Source organism: Triticum aestivum, chromosome 5D, assembly GCF_018294505.1.
Source record: "Triticum aestivum cultivar Chinese Spring chromosome 5D, IWGSC CS RefSeq v2.1, whole genome shotgun sequence".
NCBI classification, from domain to species: domain Eukaryota; kingdom Viridiplantae; phylum Streptophyta; class Magnoliopsida; order Poales; family Poaceae; genus Triticum; species Triticum aestivum.
In genome coordinates, this window is record NC_057808.1 from 504,133,133 (window position 1) to 504,153,491 (window position 20,359).

The 20,359-nt window shown below is 45.2% G+C and overlaps 3 protein-coding genes across 7 annotated transcripts; all 3 read left to right on the forward strand.

Annotated features, from left to right (window-relative positions):
• The first annotated feature begins 307 nt into the window (after positions 1-307).
• Positions 308-2,872, forward strand: LOC123123248 (protein RTE1-HOMOLOG). Of its 2 annotated transcripts, XM_044543726.1 has the most exons (3): positions 308-509; positions 1,881-2,158; positions 2,255-2,872. In XM_044543726.1, exons 2-3 carry the CDS (start codon positions 1,925-1,927, stop codon positions 2,633-2,635), a joined length of 615 nt encoding a protein of 204 aa, XP_044399661.1. In that variant the 5' UTR covers positions 308-509; positions 1,881-1,924; the 3' UTR covers positions 2,636-2,872. The 2 variants fall into 2 exon arrangements, with proteins under 2 accessions (XP_044399661.1, XP_044399662.1); XM_044543727.1 differs by lacking the exon at positions 308-509 and having other exon boundaries at positions 1,859-2,158.
• Positions 2,873-5,754: 2,882 nt separating this feature from the next.
• On the forward strand, positions 5,755-14,982 carry LOC123123246 (probable GTP-binding protein OBGC2). 3 transcript variants are annotated; one of them, XM_044543722.1, is made up of 9 exons: positions 9,765-10,444; positions 10,551-10,642; positions 11,610-11,693; positions 12,439-12,516; positions 12,781-12,981; positions 13,090-13,197; positions 13,662-13,736; positions 13,877-14,061; positions 14,443-14,982. In XM_044543722.1, exons 1-9 carry the CDS (start codon positions 9,808-9,810, stop codon positions 14,525-14,527), a joined length of 1,545 nt encoding a protein of 514 aa, XP_044399657.1. In that variant the 5' UTR covers positions 9,765-9,807; the 3' UTR covers positions 14,528-14,982. The 3 variants fall into 3 exon arrangements, with proteins under 3 accessions (XP_044399658.1, XP_044399660.1, XP_044399657.1); XM_044543723.1 differs by lacking the exons at positions 9,765-10,444; positions 10,551-10,642; positions 11,610-11,693; ... (4 more) ...; positions 13,877-14,061; positions 14,443-14,982 and adding exons at positions 5,755-6,013; positions 6,764-7,112; positions 7,727-7,795; positions 8,493-8,640; positions 9,122-9,421; XM_044543725.1 differs by lacking the exons at positions 9,765-10,444; positions 10,551-10,642; positions 11,610-11,693; ... (4 more) ...; positions 13,877-14,061; positions 14,443-14,982 and adding exons at positions 5,755-6,013; positions 6,764-7,112; positions 7,727-7,795; positions 8,493-8,640; positions 9,125-9,421.
• Positions 14,983-15,792: 810 nt separating this feature from the next.
• On the forward strand, positions 15,793-17,812 carry LOC123125793 (uncharacterized). 2 transcript variants are annotated; one of them, XM_044546247.1, is made up of 6 exons: positions 15,793-15,906; positions 16,548-16,598; positions 16,684-16,848; positions 16,968-17,021; positions 17,114-17,260; positions 17,381-17,812. In XM_044546247.1, exons 1-6 carry the CDS (start codon positions 15,808-15,810, stop codon positions 17,732-17,734), a joined length of 870 nt encoding a protein of 289 aa, XP_044402182.1. In that variant the 5' UTR covers positions 15,793-15,807; the 3' UTR covers positions 17,735-17,812. The 2 variants fall into 2 exon arrangements, with proteins under 2 accessions (XP_044402182.1, XP_044402183.1); XM_044546248.1 differs by having other exon boundaries at positions 17,114-17,227.
• The last annotated feature ends 2,547 nt before the right edge of the window (positions 17,813-20,359 follow it).

A 20,359-nucleotide genomic window follows, 5' to 3' on the forward strand; every position in this document is an offset into this window, starting at 1 on the left:
TTTTTTTTTGGAAACTTTTTTTTGACAAACTAATAGACAAGTGTTTTTTTAGATGTAATAGACAAGTGAGTTTTTTTTAACACAGTACAGACGCAAGCGCTCATATTCACGCGCATCACCCCTATGAACACGCACACACACCCTACCCTATGAGCATCACTGAATGCGCATCGCCGAAAATCCTGAAATAAATCCAGGAATAAATGCTAGTATCAGGACTTGAACTCTAGTGGGCTCGGGATACAACAGTCCCTCTAACCATCTAAACAGGTTGGTTTGATCCTTATGGCTTCCACACATCGGACGCACCACATTGTCTAGGAGCACGGTAGCATGCCATGGCTCGTATCACAGGTTATTTTCCCCACCGCACCCATCTCCAAGCACGAGCTCTCCCCAACCCCGAGCGCTGCATCTCCTAGCACTAGCAGGCCCCGTCGCCGCCGCCGCCGCCTGTCCTCGCCGAGGAGAAGGCGTCAGGTCGATCTCCGCGAGGACTTCCTCTCTCGGTAAGTCCAATCGGCAGAAGATAGCGGAACCGGAATCATACCTACCTTTTCTGCTCGTGTGCTTTTCCAGCGTGAACCGGACGGACGAACCCTATCTATGACCCCCCCCCCCCCCCCAATTAGGCTTCGTAATAATGATTTCCTCCAGTTTTTCCTGAATCCCAGTAAGCTCCGTATCGGAGATGTTGTTGGCTGTCTCGAATGTACTGGTCCAGTTAGGGGATTTGGGGTTTCCTTGGTTCTCTTGGATCGGTGAAACAGCCAATGGTCCAGGTCCTTTGTTGGTCTTGGATTTGGCGAATAGGCATTTATCCTGTGTCCCGTCTCCTGTGGGACTGGATGTGCGGGAGCAGAATTGGCATTTAAATCGGATAGAAATTGTGTTGATCTATGCTGGTTTTTCTAGAATGTGCCTCCCAATCATGTTAAATCTCCTTAACCACAGTGGGTTTCCCGCTTCGTTGATTCCAAATATTAGAGTAGATTAGATACACCCGCAAAAAGAGAGAGAGAGTAGATTAGATATGTGGAAGAAAGCTTCCTGAGGGATCACCTAGGTGGATCCGTGTGCAAAATGACATGATTTAAGGCCTAATATGATTTCTTGAGTGATTGACTGTTATAGTAATCTTGACAAAAACAAGTGTGTTAAAAAGTCTAATTAGAGAATTACACAGAATATCTGACCATATTACTGTGATAAAATTTGGTTCAATCATACAGAGGATTGTAGAAATCACTTTGGGATGACAATGCAGGGAGAAACATTATGACTGAACTCGCGCTTCTTCAGAAAACAGGAGCATCCTTTTGTCTTACACTGCATAGAGATAGGAAATAGTATGGTAATTTCCTTATGTGATTTAGTTGCATTTCTGGCACCAGCCTGTCAGTAGCAGCAATCAAGTTAGTCCGCATTTGCTTGGCAGTTCTCCTCAACTTGATAGATATCTAGAGTAGAATAGATTTACTGCAACTTTGCTGTGTTCATGCTGTTTGTGTTATTATTTCAGCATCTTAAGTATTCCCTTCTATTTTATATTGGTACATCACACTTGCAGTAACCATTTGGTCTAAAGGTGCTATTATTCTTATGGTTCATTTGAGACAACATTTGACCATTAAAATACAAAGGTAGATTTATTTCTCAACATAAGAACATCTGCCTGCCTAAATGCTGCTTGTGGATTTAAGTTCTTGCACTTGTTTTATGCTCCTTGTTGAGTAGAACTTCTTCAATTTTGCATGTGCAGGCCATTATAAATGTCAAGTACTTGGCATCCATTTCATGTGTTATTCTTGTTTTCCTGACAGCACGAATGTGCATTCTTCTTCTGATGCTATTTTTTCTGCAACATTCCTCTGGAGCAGTTCTCCCTTGCATCTGGATCAGCAGCTTCAACTAGAGTGAGCTGATGGAAGCTGAAAGAAGCCAGCTTAGTCCAATCGACCCAAGAAGAGCTCGGTTTCCTTGTTGCATAGTGTGGACTCCCATACCCTTCATCACATGGCTGGTGCCATTTATCGGTCACATTGGCATTTGCAGAGAAGATGGTGTAATCTTGGACTTTGCCGGTCCAAATTTCGTGTCAGTTGACAACTTTGCCTTTGGAGCTGTTACACGTTACATTCAATTAAATGGTGATGAGGTCTGTACTTTGTGGTTTATATACTAATATTTACGCAGCATTCAAATCTCAAATCATACTATTACTCACGAGCCGTTAATCTCTTGTCACACGCAGTGCTATAAACTTCTCGACACCGGCGCAGAGACGACATGGGATGGTGCTCTAAGGAAAGGCGTGCAGGAGTTTCAGAACAGGAACTACAACCTGTTCACCTGCAACTGCCACTCCTTCGTCGCCAACAACCTGAACCGGCTCTTCTACGCCGGCCACGACAAGTGGAACGTGGTGAGCCTGGCCGCGGTGATGTTCCTTCGGGGCCGCTGGGTGAGCGCGGGGGCCGCGGTGAAGACCCTGGCGCCATTCGTTGTGGTGCTCGCCCTTGGGGTTCTCCTCGGCGGCATGACGTTCTTGCTCGGTCTCCTCGCCTTCGCAGCCGTCATGACCGGGTGGTTCCTCGTGGGCACCTACTGCATCAAGGGCCTTGTGGAGCTGTAGCTGCAGCACACCGGGCTTGAGTTTGGATTGCGGACTTGGGGGGGGGGGGGGGGGTCTGCTTGTGATTCCTTGTGCCTTCTTGTAACCTTGTCTTTAACTTGTGCATCTTCTCATAACCTTGTAGTACATCTAACAGTAATCGTGCTGCAATTAATGTTGATTCCAAGATTAATTGCAATTAATGTAATTGATGTTGTTTCCAAATCAGGATTAATGTAATTAATGTTGTTTCCAGATTGTCGGTGGTGTGAGGAACATATCAGGTGCGGCGTGTGCTTTTTTATAGGATGTGTCTAAGGCACATCTAGATGTGCTCTAGTTTTTGCACATCTAAGTGAGTGAATCAAGCATAAAAAAGGAAAAGAAAAAAGAAAATGAAAACATTCACACGAATCTCAATGTAAGATCAATGACATAGAACTTAGATGTGCAATACTTATGGCACATCTAGATGTGCTTTAGCAAAACTGTTTTTTATAATAAGCAAGTACTCCCTCCGTCCCACAATGAGCGGGAATGGTCTTTTTGTCTTGCTTAAATTTATAAGCAAGTACTCTTGCTGTTCTTCGAGTCTGTAAAACGTCTTATTATATTTATACTCCCTCCGTTTTTATTTACTTCACGCAAATGCAATCCATGCTTTTATGGATTTTGGTGGTTCTCGCTCCAGTCAGTTTGCCTTCTGCAGACAAATGTAATCCATGGACGGCGGCTTGACATAGGAGGAATGATTGTGCAGTGACGATGGTGGGATTTCTAGCCTAGCGCATGTAACTGCTGGGATTGTGAAAAAGTGGTGGCGACAACACATGTTGACTTCGATGTGGTACTTCTCGAGTACCCTGTCTTGAGCTCCGGGTGAAAACCCTAGGTATGTCCTGAGTTGATTCTACCTGGCAATGATGAGGTTTGTGCGTCATTACCTTGTTGAAGGCATTGTTCGGATATGCTCGGACTTGTTCTTCAGGGCGAAAATCTAGAATTTGGCCCGTGATGGTTGAATCCAGTAATGATGAATTGTTTACTTCCTGAAGGTGTTACTGATGAAGAACCGGCGTTGATGTTGAGGAACCTTGTGGTCCTTGTGGTGTCAAGAGATTGTTGGTGCAGATATGATCGCTGTAGTAGTTTGGTGATTGTTGTTTTGATCGCTTTATTTTTCTTCTTCTCTCGCTTAGGCATAGTTTTGGTCCTGTATGACTTTGCTCTTTGCCGACGTATTTTATGTGTGTGCATCCTAAGTAAGCAGTGGTCTGGTGTGTGCTCATTATGTTTGTATTCACTTGATGCTCATTTTGAGTAAATAAAATCCACAATTTATCAAAAAATCTCGATTCTCTCTACATGCACACAAGCCACCTCATCAATCACACTAAATGTCTCTCTCTTAACATGCATGAAAAATACAAACTTATGTTCTATATATATTTACAACTATGCCCCCTGTGTGGTGATGAACGCGAGGATGGATTCCACATGCTATGCAGGTGCCCACTGGCAAGGGAGCTTTGGAGAATCATGGCGTTGGACTGGAACATCCCCAAGGTGGACACTATCCGTGACACGGGGCCACTCGCTCTGTTGGAACCCCTGGATGAGACGACGAGGCTGGTGGTACTCATGATCATGTGGAGAGTGTGGCATGTTCGTAATGAGATTACCCATGACAACCCCCCCCCCCCTGCCGAGGCCTCTCGTCGGTTCTTACAAGGGTTCATTAATTCCCTGTTATGTATTCAGCAACACCCGACGGCTAACATGGAGAACGGGAAGATGGTTGTATGCGCCACCCCGCAGCACGCGGAACCCAGCAAGATGGATAGGGTGCGGGCACGCTGGATCCCCCCTCGCGCGGGATGGGTCAAGCTTAACACGGATGGCAGTTTTGTTGCAGCCACAAAGAGCAGCGGGCGGAGGTATGATCCTTCGAGATGACAGAGGAGATATCATCTTCAGCGCATGCAGATAAATCCGCACATGTGATAGCGTGCTGGAGGCGGAGCTCTCAGCTTGTAGAGAAGGCATAGACCTTGCTCTACACAGGACCATGATGCCTATCATTGTGGAGTTAGATAGCGTGGAGGCGGTGGTGATGCTCAAAGCACCAACGATAGACAGGTCACAACACCGCGCTCTCGTCGAAGAGATTAGCAGTTTAGCACGCCGTCATGCTATAGAGCTTGTATTCGTGCAGTGTAGTCATTGGCAGAATACCGCGAGTCATGAGTTGGCCGCGTATGGCCGTAGCACCCCACGTACAGCAGTCTGGTTCACAGGAGGATCGGACTTTCTTATAAACTTGGTTAAGGCCGAGAGGCCTCCTTGAGTAATGAAAGTTTTTTCCTCCCGCAAAAAAATCTCTCTCTTAACATGCATGAAAAATACAAACTTATGTTCTATATATGTTTACAACCATATTGTAATCAAATACAATATATTATATCTATTTTAATTTCCACTAAAACATCATAAAAAAAATATTCCAACCAATCCCGCAGCAACGCGCTAGTTAGATTAATATTCAACGGTCTATCTTTCTCTTCCAGCATTCGTCCTCAAACCCCCCCCCCCCCCCCCCCCCCCCCAACCCACACACACACACATAATCAACTTAGCCAAATTGCAAATTCAGCCAACTTGCATATATTATCTCCAGCCCAAATTATTTGTCTTATATTATCTTCATACGCCTCTACTAAAAATGCGTCATATCCATCGCTAAAGGCCCTGTTCGGAACGCAGGAAGTTTGCCCAAACCAAAGAAAACCGAATTCACGGTGAAATATATCCGTTCAAAAGTTGGACGTTCCGTTTTATTCAAATGAAATAGACCGTTTAGTGATCTAAACGATTTTATATTTGTTTATAGAGGGAGTATTTGATTTCAAACTTTTTTGTATTCTCGGCACCCGAAGAAACGACCGGTTTCTTGGTGTGCGATGTCTGCATTCCCAGCAGGTCACCATCGACCACTGACCGCCGTCCGATGGCGATAATGGGGGGCCCCACCCCCCGGATCGGACGGCGGAGGAGCCGCCCGCGCGGCGCCGGTGGCCGGCCGCGACGCGTGGTGGAGCCCTGTTGGAGTCCAGGGAGACCGAAAGAGGACGAGAGCGAGAGACACACGCGCACAGTCACACCGAGCGAGAGAGAAAATAAAGGGGGCTCGTCGGGCTCGTGCAGGGTCGAGAGAGAAAAAAAAGAGAGAGAGCTCGCTCATTCCCATTCCCATCCCATCCCCTCCCCTCGTCGGAGCCGCGCCGCCGCCCGCCAATCCGCCGCCGCCGCCCATGTCAAAGACGCCGGGGAAGACGCCGCGGACGCCCAGGCGGATCCTGGAGTCCTACACCATCAAGGGATCCGACGGCGTCATCCGCCGTGAGCCCTCCCCCCCCCCCCCCCCCCCCTTCTCCCTCGCCCCCGATTTCTCTGTTCTTGATTCTAGTCCAGCCCGGTCTAGTTTGTTTCCGAGATTTTTTCGGCGGATTTTCGGGTGCCCGGGCGGGATTTCTCTGATTTCGACGGGTTTGGGGGGCCGGGGTCATTCCAGATGTAGAATCTGCACTCGCGCCCCCTAAAGAAAAATCTGGCGTTAGCAAGCCGTACGTCCTGAAATGGTCCTAGTATGCTGTAAATCCTGGAGTGCTCTTAGTTTTACCGCTTTGGTTTCTTAATCTACTTACCCTTGAACATTCGGGGAAGACACTGTCAGTCAAGAACTGGGGTTAAGCTGGATTTGGGCTTTAGCAGGGTTAATTAGTGTCTTCTTTGTATCAGTCGGATTAACACTCACTCCCGAGTATGCACATGGAGCTGAGGACTTAAGAGTAGCTCTGTCGGCCGAAACCCTAAAAGCTTATCTTTGGGTACAATGTAAGTCCTTTTGCTAACCGAGCCAAAAGGGATTATGATGGGAGGTTATGTGGAGGCTGATCTTAGGCTGCACAACTTGCATTTCTTGTGCTGAAATTCCCCAGTTCAGGATGTCGGCGGCAATAGTTCGCCGTAAAGTGTGATAACCTTCTGCCATATCAGTCCTGGGGCAATTAAACATCGCTATCCTAGTCTTGTTACTACTACTTTCCAGTTTTAGCTTAGCATTTAAGTCCATGGTGTGTTTTGTTTCAGCTGGGGACTCTGTGCTGATGAAGGCGCCCGACACATCAAAGCCTCCGTATGTGGCCAAGATTGAGGAAATCGAGGCAGCAGGACCTCGGGGCGCAAATGTCAAGGTTAAAGTGCGCTGGTACTACCGACCAGAGGAGTCTATTGGTGGGCGCAGGCCATTCCATGGCGAAAAGGAGGTGTTCCTCTCTGACCACCAAGATGTGCAGAGTGCTGACACCATAGAGTGCAAGTGCAACGTTTACAGCTTCCGGGACTACACCAAGCTTTCTGCTGTCAATCCTGAGGACTATTTTTGCCGCTTCGAGTACAAGTCAATCACAGGCAGCTTTGTGCCTGATCGCATTGCTGTGTAAGAATTTAAACGAACCTCTGGTTTTCTATGGCATACCTTACAACTTCATAATTTCATTATTTTGCTAGCATCTTTAGACAATTAGTTTGATGCTGAAGGCAGTTGAGCAAAGTGTGCATTGCATTTCATGGTGTTGAGTGAGCCATTGTTTCTTACTTTCTTATGGTTTCCTCCATGACCCTAACCTATGATTTTTTTTCTCTCTCCAAAACCTCTGGCTTTGTGTTCCCATGGTCGATAATTTATAACTTGTTCTCTTGTTACCATGAGAGATGGGTTTATAAGAGATACTCTCTACTGTAACCCTAGTACTCCTTTCGGGACATATAATTCACTATGTTTTGGCTATGTTCTGTTGTGCCAGATTCAACTAGGTACATTGTTTACCAGTACTGTTACCGCAAAGTCTTGAGTCAGGGGAGCCTTTGTAAGACCTATCTTGCAGATTTTGGCCAAACTATATCTTTGCTCTCCTGTAGCGCTCTTTGATTAACACACATATTACCTATCGGGATACACCGTATCTCCCTTTTATGACAGACACCACATGTTTAGTTTTCTATTCGAAATAATTAACTGACTTTCCATCTCTTCTTCTAACAATATAACAGGTTTTGTAAGTGTGAGATGCCATACAACCCTGATGATCTTATGATCCAGTGTGAGGAATGCTCTGATTGGTAAGTTTCAGTTGATGCATTCGTTTAGTTTCTCTATATCAGAATGGTAGCAACATGGAGACTGTCTTGCATTTGCGTCATTCAATGGAGCCAGGATGTTGAGCATCCTATTACGCTCGTAAAAGCATTTTCCTCACTAGCAGTGAAGCAACTAAATTTCACAGGGGCAAACTACGCAGCCGATCAAAAAGGCTCTTAGCAGGCCAAAATGTTAATCTGCCACTGGTTGCTGCAATTTGATTGTCTGATACTGAACATCAGAGAAAAATTGAGTACTAATAGTTCATTTTGGGCTGTAGTGTTGCATAGTCTAATTCCTGGCTTTTTGATCGAAATAGATAGCGATTCCATTTTTTGTGATATCCACCTGAGAGAGTTGCGCTTTTGAGTTCTTGACCTTTTCGTAGAATCATAGATTGTGCAGTCTTCACATGCATTTAGTTTCTGCAAGTAAAAAGTTGATTACTCCTTTTCACAGAATATTAAGTGACCATTGCTTAATGATATTTATTAATTCCAATAAGATAGTGAGTTGAGAACATTATAAAGTCTTTCCTTTCTTCACATACATCATCCATTTTCATGTATCAGCCGCTCTGTAGTACTTTCAGCTTTTTGACCATTTTGGCAAACTAGTATCTTTTAACAGCAGTTTCAGAATATCTTGTTGATGTCCTGAAACATTGTCCCCTCCCAGGTTTCACCCTGCTTGTATTGGAAAGACCATCAAAGAAGCAAAGAAACTTGAGAATTTTACATGCGAAGGTTGTGTTGCTGAAAATGGAAATGGAAATGGAGTCAAGAACGAAAATTCCCATGAATCTACTGGTGAATCAGATGAGAAGGTAAGTAATTTGATGCTTTGATTGATTAAATTGTTGTTGCGTCGGTTCTTAATTTGTATCACTAGCAAAACTAGCGGTTCAAGGAATCTTCTAATTTAGTGGAATTTGGCATAGATGATCTTGCATTTCCTAACAATGTGCAATTATACCATCGTTAGCTGTCTTGGTAGTATTTTCTTTATTTTTAAGATAGCTGTCATGTGAAGGACAGGCCTGGCGCGGTGGTGAAGTACTCCCCGCTTGTGGCAAGAGGTCTTGGGGTTTGACGCAGTCTGTCCTTTTTAGAAATAATAACTGCTTAAAACCAGGGGGCATTGGCCATTGGGAGTTCGGGGTGCAACAAATGGAAGTGCAAGGATAGAAACACATGAATTATAATATAGAACGACATCGGAACTTGACATAATTGATACTGCATGCTATTTCTGTCGACGCGCCCACTATATGAGTTGCGACTAATTCATCTCTGCCCTACATTCAGCAGGTGCAGTCGAAGCGGCGACGGCGGTGAAGGCGAAGGCGATCTGGGCGGAAGTCCTCCATCTCTTCACGCATGTGTTGCGGTGGATGTACATTGCTGTTTCCAGTTTGATGTAGAACGAACCTGTATTGAGAGTGTCTTCTAGAGTCTGGCAATCGGCCAGTTTGCGACTTTGCATATCCATGTGGACCTACCAGTTAGAGGGAGTCATTTTTCTCTCTTCTTTTTTCCGTCCCCCCTTTGTGTTGACTTGGACAATGGTGAGTGAGCTTAAAGTCCTTTCTTCATTGACTAGAAAAACAGGATACCTTTTCTTTTTTTGAGGGAAGAAAGGATATCAACTGAATTCCCTTTTACTAGAAAAAGTTTTTTTAAAAAGCTCAATCTTTTTTTAGGGAACAAAAAGCTCAATCTATTTTTAGGGAACAAAAAGCTCAAACTATTTTCTTTTTGAGAAAAAAAAGCTCAAACTATTACTATCTCTCGGTTGAGCAAGAAAAAGGACCAAACTAAAGCCTGGACGTCGAGCTGGAGGCGTGGCAAGTTGGCCCAGTACGAGCGACCATTATGGGCCGAGCCCACGGGCCACGCCTCATCACCGGCCCATAACTAAACCCCGCGGCTTATCCCCAACTCCCGGCGCTGCACTGACTGACACCACCACCAGTGGCAGCAGCAGCACAGCAATGGCGACGCTTCTCCTCCCCTCCCACGCGGCGAGCCACCACCGCCGCGCCGTCTTCTCCGGCGGCGCGCACCACCACCCGCTTCTCCAGCCGGACCTCCTCGCGGATGCCCTGCACGCCGCGGCGAGCAGGAGGCGCAGGCCCATCGCGGTGGCGTGCCGGGCGGCGTCAGCGGCGGCCAGGGCCAAGGCTCCCCCGAGCGCGGGCGCGGGCCCGCCGCCGCAGGCGCTGGCCAAGGAGGCGCACAAGTATTTCGACCACGCGGTCGTCAGCGTGCGCGCGGGCGACGGCGGCCACGGCGCCGTCCTGAACATGCCGCCGGGTCCCTCCGCGGACTCGGCCCCCGCCAAGACCCGCGGCGGCGGCAGAGCCGCCGACAAGGGCAAGGCCAAGAAGGGCAGCGGGAAGAAGGTGTCGTTCAAGCGGAACTACGACGGGTCGGTGTCGCTGCCCGTTGGCGGGCACGGCGGCGACGTGGTGCTGTACGCCGACGAGGCGGAGGAGTCGCTGCTGGGGTTCCACGCCAAGGCCCGGCACTGCGCCAAGAGGGGCGGCAACGTGGGGGCCACCGGCACCCTCAGCTCCCGGATGCACAACGGCTTCGCCGGGGAGACGCTCAGGATACCCGTGCCTGTAGGTTTGTAGGCCTGGTGCTGTGAACGCGGAGCATCTTTTTTGCTCTGTGGCTCTGTGACGTTAGCCGTTTGACTCTGATGATGCCTTGCCTGCTCGTTGGATTGCAGGCACCGTCGTGAGGCGCAAGAAGGGGTCTGTTCTTGCTGATTTGGCCCATCCTGGTGATGAGGTGCTCGTCGCTAGGGGTGGACAGGGCGGGGTGAGTTGGTAGATGTTATGCTGTATTGTCGTGTTATAATGTTAAAACAGAGGGGTTCTGAATTTCTATCTCCAAATGCGTACGACACTTAGCAAACATTTAGACAACTATGCCAGGAGCCATGGATTTTGCTTTAGCAATAAGCAGACCAAAGTTATTCCTTATTATGGACAGCACAAATACTATAGAGCTTAGTAACCATTTCACCATGATGCTCTGGTTTATGGCACTTGCAGGAAAACTGTGTAAACTGCTTGCTAAGTATCATGGTTAACCGATTTTAACATGTCAAGACGCATTTGTGTAGTTTCAACCCATTTAAATTGAATCATTCTTCCCCTGAAAACCTGTATCCGATATTATACCCAAAGTGCATTCTGGGGGCTGTATCAGTGTCTATAACTACTACTCCCTCCGTCCCAAAATAAGTGTCTCAACTTTGTACTAGCTCTAGTACAAATTTGTACTAAGCTCAAGACACTTATTTTGGGACGGAGGGAGTAGATTGTTACCGGGTAAGATTGTGTTACCAATGGATGGCATTTAGGACAGTAAATTGAGCCTAATCCCAGCCCTCGCACACCTCCTTCATTTTTGGCCATCCGTTTTAGTGATTGAGGCATTTCTGACCGTCGGATCTGCTGTTTCTTACGACCTCCACTGCACGTTAAAATTCCTGGCCCAATTGTCCTAAAGGGCCGCTGCTCCGGGAGAAAAATCTGAGTTTGTATATGACCAGGTGGGTATGGAGACAATTGCAAATATCCGTCACTGTGACTAGTTGAGATGACGATAACCATGCCTATTCCTCTGAATACAGATTCCAGTATGATTGAGTATGTGATTACCTCATGTAAAACAGTGTAGTGGACACTTTTCATTGTTTTCTGATATTCTTTTTCATTTGGTATGATACATATGCTTGCGAATATTATTACGGTTTTACATATTTACTTCCCTTTTGCAGATTAGCTTGATCGATGCGCCCGATTACAAAAGAGGGAAAGCCATGGCTTTATCGCCTAATGTCATGCGTGATGTTACTGATAAGGTAAGTTGTTACCTATGAAATAATCCTGGATTTGATGGTATAGATTCGATGCTGTTTTTACTAATAAGTTGTCTTATTGGGGTTGTTAAATAGGGGAAGGATTGATTGGAATAAATGCTCTGTGTTTCTTATAATGCACTGCTTGTTAAGTGTTTATTTTTATTTTTGAGAAAATGCAAAAGCTTTGTGGCTCATTGTATTGAAAAGGTAGGAACAAACTTAATTAGTAATTACACGCCCAAACTTAAGTAGTAATTATACATACCCACTGGCTACACTAGTTCCAGATAGATAATAATACCACACGAACAAACTTGTGCATCAGAGAGCATAGTGTAATCTAGTTCTCTGCCTTCACTCGAAGTTCACACACGTCCAGCAATACTCTAGCTGTTTGCATGTATCCACTTGTTGTTCTGCCTATCGCAAATTGGTAATGGGCGACAAACAACAGATGCTCAGCCACTAATGCCAATGAGTACGTGCGGACTCTTGAACCACTGAACATGTGATATTCATTGTTGTTTGATTCTATACTTCTATCAGTATGGTGTAGGATTATCCAAAGATTTCAAATAACGACATCTTCATTTGCTGCTTCATTGTTGTTTGGCTCTGTACTTCTATCAGTATGGTGTAGGATTATCCAAAGATTTCAAATAATGACATCTTTATTTGGTGGCTACCATTCTCCATTTTCACCTCCATTTTTTTGGTGATTTTGTATCATCTCTTTTTTCTGTAGATATTAACTCATGGCCAGCCTGGTGAGGAAATAAGCTTGGAGTTAATCTTAAGGGTGGTTGCAGATGTTGGCCTTGTGGTAAGAGTGTTGCACTACTACGTACATCTCATGTGTAATTGCTTTTGTTTTTCGTTTTAAGGAAAAAAAGTGTTCAGGTCATTTTCTATATCCAAGAGTCGAGATATCGGATGGCTCTGCTTTAGAAGGGTTGCATTGCTAGGAGTCCTTTCTGTTTCACTTTTAGGGTTCAATGTTGGATTATCAGGTTTTCACGGCTTGCTTCAGATCTATTTCTTTGGCATATCACAATGTTGGCCTAATCGTCTTCATTTGCATTTTCAGGGACTTCCAAATGCTGGAAAATCAACACTTCTATCAGCTATAACACTTGCAAGACCAGACATTGCTGACTATCCATTCACTACATTGATGCCAAATCTTGGCCGGCTTGGTGGAGATCCTACTTTAGGGGCTATGCAGTTTTCCTCTGGAGCAACATTGGCAGATTTGCCAGGTCTTATTGAGGGCGCTCATCTGGGCAAGGTACTGTTTTCTTTTGTGTTATTTGCACAATATTGTTTGAAGATAAGGTCTTGTTGCTTCCCGTGGTTAGCCTTTGTGGATTCATCATGTGGTTTAATTACACTGCAGGGTCTTGGTCGCAATTTCTTGAGACATTTGAGGAGAACGAGGGTAATTGTCCACGTCGTTGATGCTGCTGCTGATGACCCTGTGAACGATTATAAGATTGTCAGAGATGTAATTTCTAATTGCTTTCATCATTCCTAAGTCATATTCTGTTTTGAAAATTGCGATCACATTCATTATATAATCCGTCCATAGTTATAGCCCTGAACCTGGAACCTGGAAGCTGTTGTTACACTAGCATCAGTAGTGAGACAGTTTGACATGTTTTGTTTATCATGTGTTGGGGGCATAATCTTATTGCCAATTGTATATAGGAAGTTTAATCAATAGAACTAAAGGGAAGGGATTGAAGTAGCGGAACTTGCACCAACAATTCTGTTGGCTGTTAAGTGCTAGGATCTAGCCAGTTGGCAACTTGGCAGGATTTGTAGGATAATAGTTGCTTTGCTAAGGGAGTGTAAAATCTTATATTTTGAATGCAAGTCTTGTGAAAAACTGAATCATATGTCTATGTTTGTTTCTTAAGTATTATAACTTTTGTGTTGAATGATCACCTAACAACCATCTCTGTACAGGAATTAAGGATGTATAACCCCAAATACCTGGAGCGGCCTTATGTTGTGGTCCTGAACAAGATTGATCTTCCTAAGGTGCAATTTCATACTTAATTTGAATCAGACTATGGTTTCCCTAGTTTTTAGCCTTTACTTTTCTATTTCAACCAATCTCCTGAAAGTTTGATCTTTCTTGGCATTGGTTGGAGTCCTAACAATTGTTTCCCTCCTTATAGGCCCAAGATATGTTATCTTCATTAGCACTTGAAATATCTTCAGTAGGCTGTGAAGAATGCCACGACAGCAATACCAGCAAAGAAAAGCTAAATGAAAATTTCAACAGACACCATATGTCAGAGGACGATGATAAGGAACTTGGGGACTATCCAAGACCTCAAGCTGTAATCGGTGCAAGCGTACTGTAAGTCTCCTCACCTGACCAACTAAACACATGTTTTACTGTATTCTTAAACAGCTCATAATATTGGATACTTGCTTAACCTGTGCACAATGACACAAGCGTACTACAAGTGTACTTAATCTGTTGTTCCTGTTTAATACTCCCTCCGTCCCATAATATAAGAGCGTTTTTGACACTAGTGCGCTCTTATATTATGGGAGTATTTGCTTAAGTTTGTGCTTGCATTGCTGTTCATACCACGAGTTTTCTCAAACAGTGCTTCAACTGTCCTCAAGTTGTACAAATTGAACATTTCTCACTTTAATTTCCTCGGTGTTGCAAGAAGCTGTTCTTTTCTGCCGTTGTAAAATCTCATTTCCATTGTTTTCCCACCCTTTGCAGGAGGCACATCGGGATCGACGAGATGCTGAAGGAAATCAGGACAGCCCTGGGAAAATGCTCCGATCACATGTTACCAGGACCATGAATCTGAAAGCCTGCACGCTGGAGCCCTTAACATCAGTCCAACACCTGGAAAGGATCGAGACGGATCGACTGGTTCTTCAAAAACAGCGTCAGTCGAGTCTGTCCTTTGCTCATGACACCGTTGGCAATTCCTGGAGGACAAAAACTACCAGTCTGATTGTCCAAAATCCTGACGCGGAGCGCTTCAGCGTCTTCCACGTTAGCTTGAGCACGAGCAGTTGCAGATATCCAGGCTACACCTCCATCTGTATTCAGTGCCAGAGATAGAAATAAATCAGTTGTGTGAAATATTGAAAAACTAATGGGGACTCGAATATATTCGTCTGCACGTATTAGTGAAGATTTGAGAATCATATCTTCCGTACTAAATGACTAGTAGAAATTGTCTATATGGACTGATTAATTGTTCTCTCTGCTTTACTTATATAGCTGAGTAACTGACAAAGCTTTGGCCTTTACAAATAGTTTGTTTAATGCTCATATTTGTTCTTCATTTACACATTGTCCATATCCATATGTATGTTGTGCTATATATTGAAAACTAGTGTCAACAAAAATGTGCACATTTTGTGAAGATTTGTTTGATATCCACATTTCTTTTAATGAATTGCTAATAGAAAATGATCAACATAAACAACTCATCCCTTGTAAATATCCCTCTTGGCTAATTTAGTAAAAATATCACAATTTTTTTTTTGAATAATTTTAATGCTCATATTTATTATCTTTCATTTGCATCTTGTCATATGTATTCAGTGCTAGAGATACAGTGAGATATTGAAAAAACTAATGCGTGCACATATACATTTATGTGTACATATTTGTGAAGATTTGTGATGCACATCTTCCATGGAACCAGAAAGTAAACGTGTTCTGCAGATATACATGCATGGACATTTTCAAAATTGTACTAAGGCAACGACAATTAATTTGGATCGGAGAGGATGCGTTCTTTCATATCTTCTGAAATGAATATCTAGCAGAAGACCAGACTCGTCCTTTTCATTTACATTAGACCGGACTTGTCCTTTGTTGTTATTTGATCTCCGGGTAATATAACAAGACAAAGTTTTCGCCTTCCTAAATATTTCGTTTTAATGCTCGCATTTATTAACTTTCATTTACATCTCGTCCATATGTACTATTCAATAATAGAGATGTGAAGATATAAGTTGTACCACTTTATTTGCGAGATTTGGAACTCACTCTTCCCTGATAAATGGCCACCGGAAATTCATCTATATAAAGGACTCATCCCTTGTAATTCTCTTGCATCTCATCATGTCTAAACTTAATCTAGGATTACATATTCTTGCCATATATGTTGTTTTCATTGCTCACCAAATCCATGGAGGTGGATTGCATCCAACCAACCAAAAGGTAAACGTATTGTTCCTACAAATTTGAGTAATTAGTAGTTCGAACCAAGGGGTGATATAGCAGTGAAAATAGAAAGGATTGTTCATTCTATAGAAAAAAATTAATCCGTACCAAAAGAAGGTGAAAATAGAGAAATGCAACTATGTGATGAACTACAACCATTTCTCTCATAGCGAAGGTGTAGGAGTTTGGAGTATAGGAGTTGCTGGGGTTATTTGAACTGGATTTTCTTTTAATTTCCTAATTTTCATCTTTGTACTATGTATGAGTGGTTTTTTTATATGAATGGCAAATCTGCATGGATCGATTGCCACAAAGGCATGGGGATAGGGCTGGTGCCTCTTAGATTCGATGCATGGTACATGATTGGCTGATTTTACACATTATAGTTTGTTTTCTAGTCATTAAAATGTATATTTTGTACTCTACATGTTACATTTTAAGCTATGCGTATTTAGTTTTACCTTTAAAATGTATATTTTGTGCACGGAAGGTTTGTCAGTCACCCGCTATAACTATTTAAGCTATGCATATTTAGTTTTTCTTTAAAATGTATATTTTGTTGTCCACATGTTTTTTTTAAAGCAACAAAAGCCGAACAAGCAATATCTGAATTGCATACTCACTCTGAAGCCTTACAGGCATGGTATGCACATGCTTCTCCATCAAAAAAGTCCAATGACATCGTTTATGTGAGTCACTCTATCCTGGAACTTTTAACAAGCCAATGTTTTCTTACCGTCATTTTCAAAGTTTTTAACTTTTTGCCTTCTACAGTTTGCGACACATAGCACACATCCCGGTAGCTACTATGGACTTGCTGTTACAATGGATGTGTACGGACACAATATCAGTGCTGGTCATATCATAACATCTATTTGGATTGCTAATATGGAGGGTGATCCAAAGACAGATGAGAATGCAATTTGGGTCGGGTGGCAAGTAAGTCGTAATTTACATATATTATGATTTTTACAGATTGTAGCCATCTTACCATCATTAATTTGGACGTACTCGATGCCATTTATAATGCTCTTAATGTCTCTTCAGTTTCTTCCCAGGTTGACCCAAAAAAATATGGGGACTCACATACTCACTTCTTCACGAGTTGGACGGTATGTTTCTGCCTTTTCACTCAAACTATGTTCCTCAACTGTAGCACACAAAGCTAGAATATCTAGTGACCATATAACTTTGTGTGAAACAGAGAGACACATATCATACAGGGTGCTATGACATGGACTGCCCTGGTTTCCAGCTTGTTAAGGGGTCAAAAATCGCTCCGGGTGGCACAATACAACCAGTCTCTCATGTTCATGGTGTACGTCAAAAGATTACAATTAAAGTGTTTAGGGTAATTAACTATATCTTGCTTGTATACTTTCCAATTGTAAGCATATTGATCATAATGATCTAATCACATGTTGCTGAATTTGTGGCATACATTACTCAAATTGCTTCTATTACATGGCAGGAAAAATCCACGGGAAATTGGTGGATACACTACGGCTTCAACAAGGCCCCAACACCGGTGGGCTATTACCCAGCAAAATTGTTTGACAAGTTATCGAAGAAGGCGACCCAAATTTCAATTGGTAGCGTTGTTGGGGGGAGTCCGTCTATCCCATCCCCTCCAATGGGTAGTGGATTCTTGCCGTCTGATAAAGCTGCATTAATCACAGATATTTCACTCATTGGGGAAGATGGCAGGATGACACCTTTTACTGTGAATACAGACAGGTTACAGAGTAAGAGTAGTTGTTACTCTATCTCACCTATCCAAGGTGCAAAATGTTCCTATGGAGGTCCAGGAGGTTGCTCCCGCTAGCTTAAGTAGATCTTACTCATATAAGTACATGGATGTGGTGCCGTGAGTCATGTAAACGCTTAAGAATAATGATTTGGCTTCAAACTCGTGTTCTTTTGTTTCAAGCATGGGTTAAGGGTACATCTTGAACCTTTTCAAACCATATACATTATGCACATAACCAAAGCCAACAAAGATAATCCAACTTCTACCGATACTTAAAACCAAGCTAACTAAATATCCAGCCGCAATCTTCACAACCGACAAAACCACGCATGGACGCCACCACATGGCACGCTAAGAGCCCAGGAAAACCATAAGCCTTATAATTTGGAGGTGACTGGTCAGCACTTCAATCAGACGAAATATTGTGAGTGAGAAGGTAGTGATGCAGTAAAATGCATGACAAATATATTCGTGTGTCAAAATGATCTTGCATACCAAAAAAGGCTTTCGCCCCGCTTTATATATAAAGCAATGATCATCAACACAACGGTACAAACGCACGTCACCACACACGCACACACCCAAGGCAGGATACATAGGCACTGAACGCAGCAACACCACCCCCATCTACGAAGAGATGAAGCCGCATACGACGAACCGTGGACTCCAAGGCGGCGCCTTCAGGAAGGATACGACACCGGAGCGCTGCCGCCGCCCGACCCGAGGGTCAGAATTTCCCCTGGAGCAACACAACGGGCAATGAGAGCTGCGACGACGCCTTCAAGAAGGGAACGAGCTTCTTCGCCGCTGCCGGTCCGTCCGAGGATAGAACAGATTTTCACCCCGGCCAACACTCACCGCCAACGAACGCCACACCCCGGCCACCACGCCGCCCACACGGCCATGGCAGCACCAAGCCACGGGCTCCGCCCATGAGCACCGCGCTACCACCACCAGGGCCGCCGCCCCGGCATCCAAGACCAAGACACCACCTCACCCGAGACCCGTCGCTACCCCAACCAAAGAGACGAGTGGAAAGACCCGACCTTTCGCATCCCTGAGCGGCCCCTGACATGGAGACCCAATAAGCCGGTCAAAAATGGCCACCATCGCCCCGTCCCGCAGCACCGGGCGCGAGACAAGCTCGATCCTGCCGTCGGGCACGAGACGAGCTCGGTCATGCTGCCGGGCACGAGACGAGTTCGGTCCCGCGGCACCGGGCGCGAGACGAGCGATGGCCCACATCTAGGAGCGGGCCAGCCCTTCGACGCAAGTAGAGCCCGGACGACGAGGAGATGAAGCAAGGTCAAAACGGCCCGACAGCAAACGGTCCGACACCGGAGAAGCCGGCCGCCGCCGCGGGGAGAGCCGCCGTCCACTGTGTAGCCGATGCGCCACCGGGAGGCCACCACCTCGGACCTCCCCTCGCCGCTGCCCACGACCGGAGCAACAGCCACGCCCGACCGCTGCCCCAACCCACGCTGCTTGCCGGAAATGTCGCGTCAGATTCGGCCGGCACGCCCCCACCTCCACCAGCTCCAGCCCACCTCCGGCCCCGACCGAGAGGAGAGGGAGGCCGAGCCAGAGCCTGTAGAGAAGGGATCCACCAGATCCGCCCGCAGCAGCCCGTGGCCAGATCCGAACCACCGCCGCCACCACGGGCACGCAGCTGCCGCGCCGCCGCCGTCACCCACCACACCGCCGTCGGGAGCCACTGCCGCCGCACCACCGAGCCCCGCGTATGCCCGCCGCCGCCGCCAGAACAGGCCACCCCGCACCGGCCAACCCCCGAGCGGCGGAGAATGGGGCCCGCCGCCAGCCACCGTGAGGGGCTTTGCCCCGGCCAGCGGCGAGGGCGGGGAGGAGACGAGAAGGGGTGAAGCTGCGCCGCCACCCGAGTTGTCCGGGGGGGAGGGGGAGGGGGGTGGACGACGCGGGGGCTGCCTAAGTCTTCTGTTCACATTCAAGTCAATGATCTCGCATATAATCTTTTTTATAAACTACTGCTACACACACATAAGAGTATGGTTGTATACGACAATTGCTTTTGCCTACTAAGTCTTGAGCATTTCCCCATTGATTTTGTTACTCTTGGAGGTTGGAGACGTGCTCCGGTGAGGAATCAGTCGTTGTCATTCACCCTATAAAGTTTGTGAGGGTTTGAAGGCCATCTAAAGGTCTACCGCTAGTGGTTGAGAATCACATTCGTTGTGATATTTCAAGAAGAACAGGGTGAACCTTTTTGGTAACACCCATCCCTTCAATGGTGATTAGCTTCCTTCCAAGGAAGTGAACATCGGGATACATCCTCATCTCCGAAGTTTCGGTTATCTCTAACCCTAGCTCTTTATTTGTGGATACTTTGTCTCTTGTCCTTACTTGTTATATCTCACTGTTATTACTTGCCTACCATTTTGTTGTTGTTCATTGTATTGGTAGCACTAGCATCATCTTTGCAATAGTTAGACCCACTTTCATATTCCGCATATAGCCTAAAATTTCTAATATAGTACTTAAAATTTGTAATTGTACCTATTCACTCTCCCTCTAGGTCCATCCCAATGCTTTCATTGTCAAAAGTGAAATTCTGATCCCGAACTCACATGCACCTTGGTGAACAGTAAAAACCGAAAACATAGTGACAAGATTTAAAAAATCTATCTTTTTTTTGGCAACAAACATTGATGAGTTTTTTACCCG

Excerpts from the sequence above, each read along its gene's own strand:
- LOC123125793 (XM_044546247.1), top strand. The coding sequence starts at position 15,808 with ATGTCTAAACTTAATCTAGGATTACATATTCTTGCCATATATGTTGTT. Across the intron at positions 15,907-16,547 it reads TGCATCCAACCAACCAAAAG|GCATGGTATGCACATGCTTC; the intron begins GTAAACGTATTG and ends GAAGCCTTACAG. Across the intron at positions 16,599-16,683 it reads AGTCCAATGACATCGTTTAT|TTTGCGACACATAGCACACA; the intron begins GTGAGTCACTCT and ends TGCCTTCTACAG.
- LOC123123246 (XM_044543722.1), top strand. The coding sequence starts at position 9,808 with ATGGCGACGCTTCTCCTCCCCTCCCACGCGGCGAGCCACCACCGCCGC. Across the intron at positions 12,982-13,089 it reads AGGGCGCTCATCTGGGCAAG|GGTCTTGGTCGCAATTTCTT; the intron begins GTACTGTTTTCT and ends ATTACACTGCAG. Across the intron at positions 13,737-13,876 it reads ACAAGATTGATCTTCCTAAG|GCCCAAGATATGTTATCTTC; the intron begins GTGCAATTTCAT and ends CCCTCCTTATAG.
- LOC123123248 (XM_044543726.1), top strand. The coding sequence starts at position 1,925 with ATGGAAGCTGAAAGAAGCCAGCTTAGTCCAATCGACCCAAGAAGAGCT. Across the intron at positions 2,159-2,254 it reads TTCAATTAAATGGTGATGAG|TGCTATAAACTTCTCGACAC; the intron begins GTCTGTACTTTG and ends TGTCACACGCAG.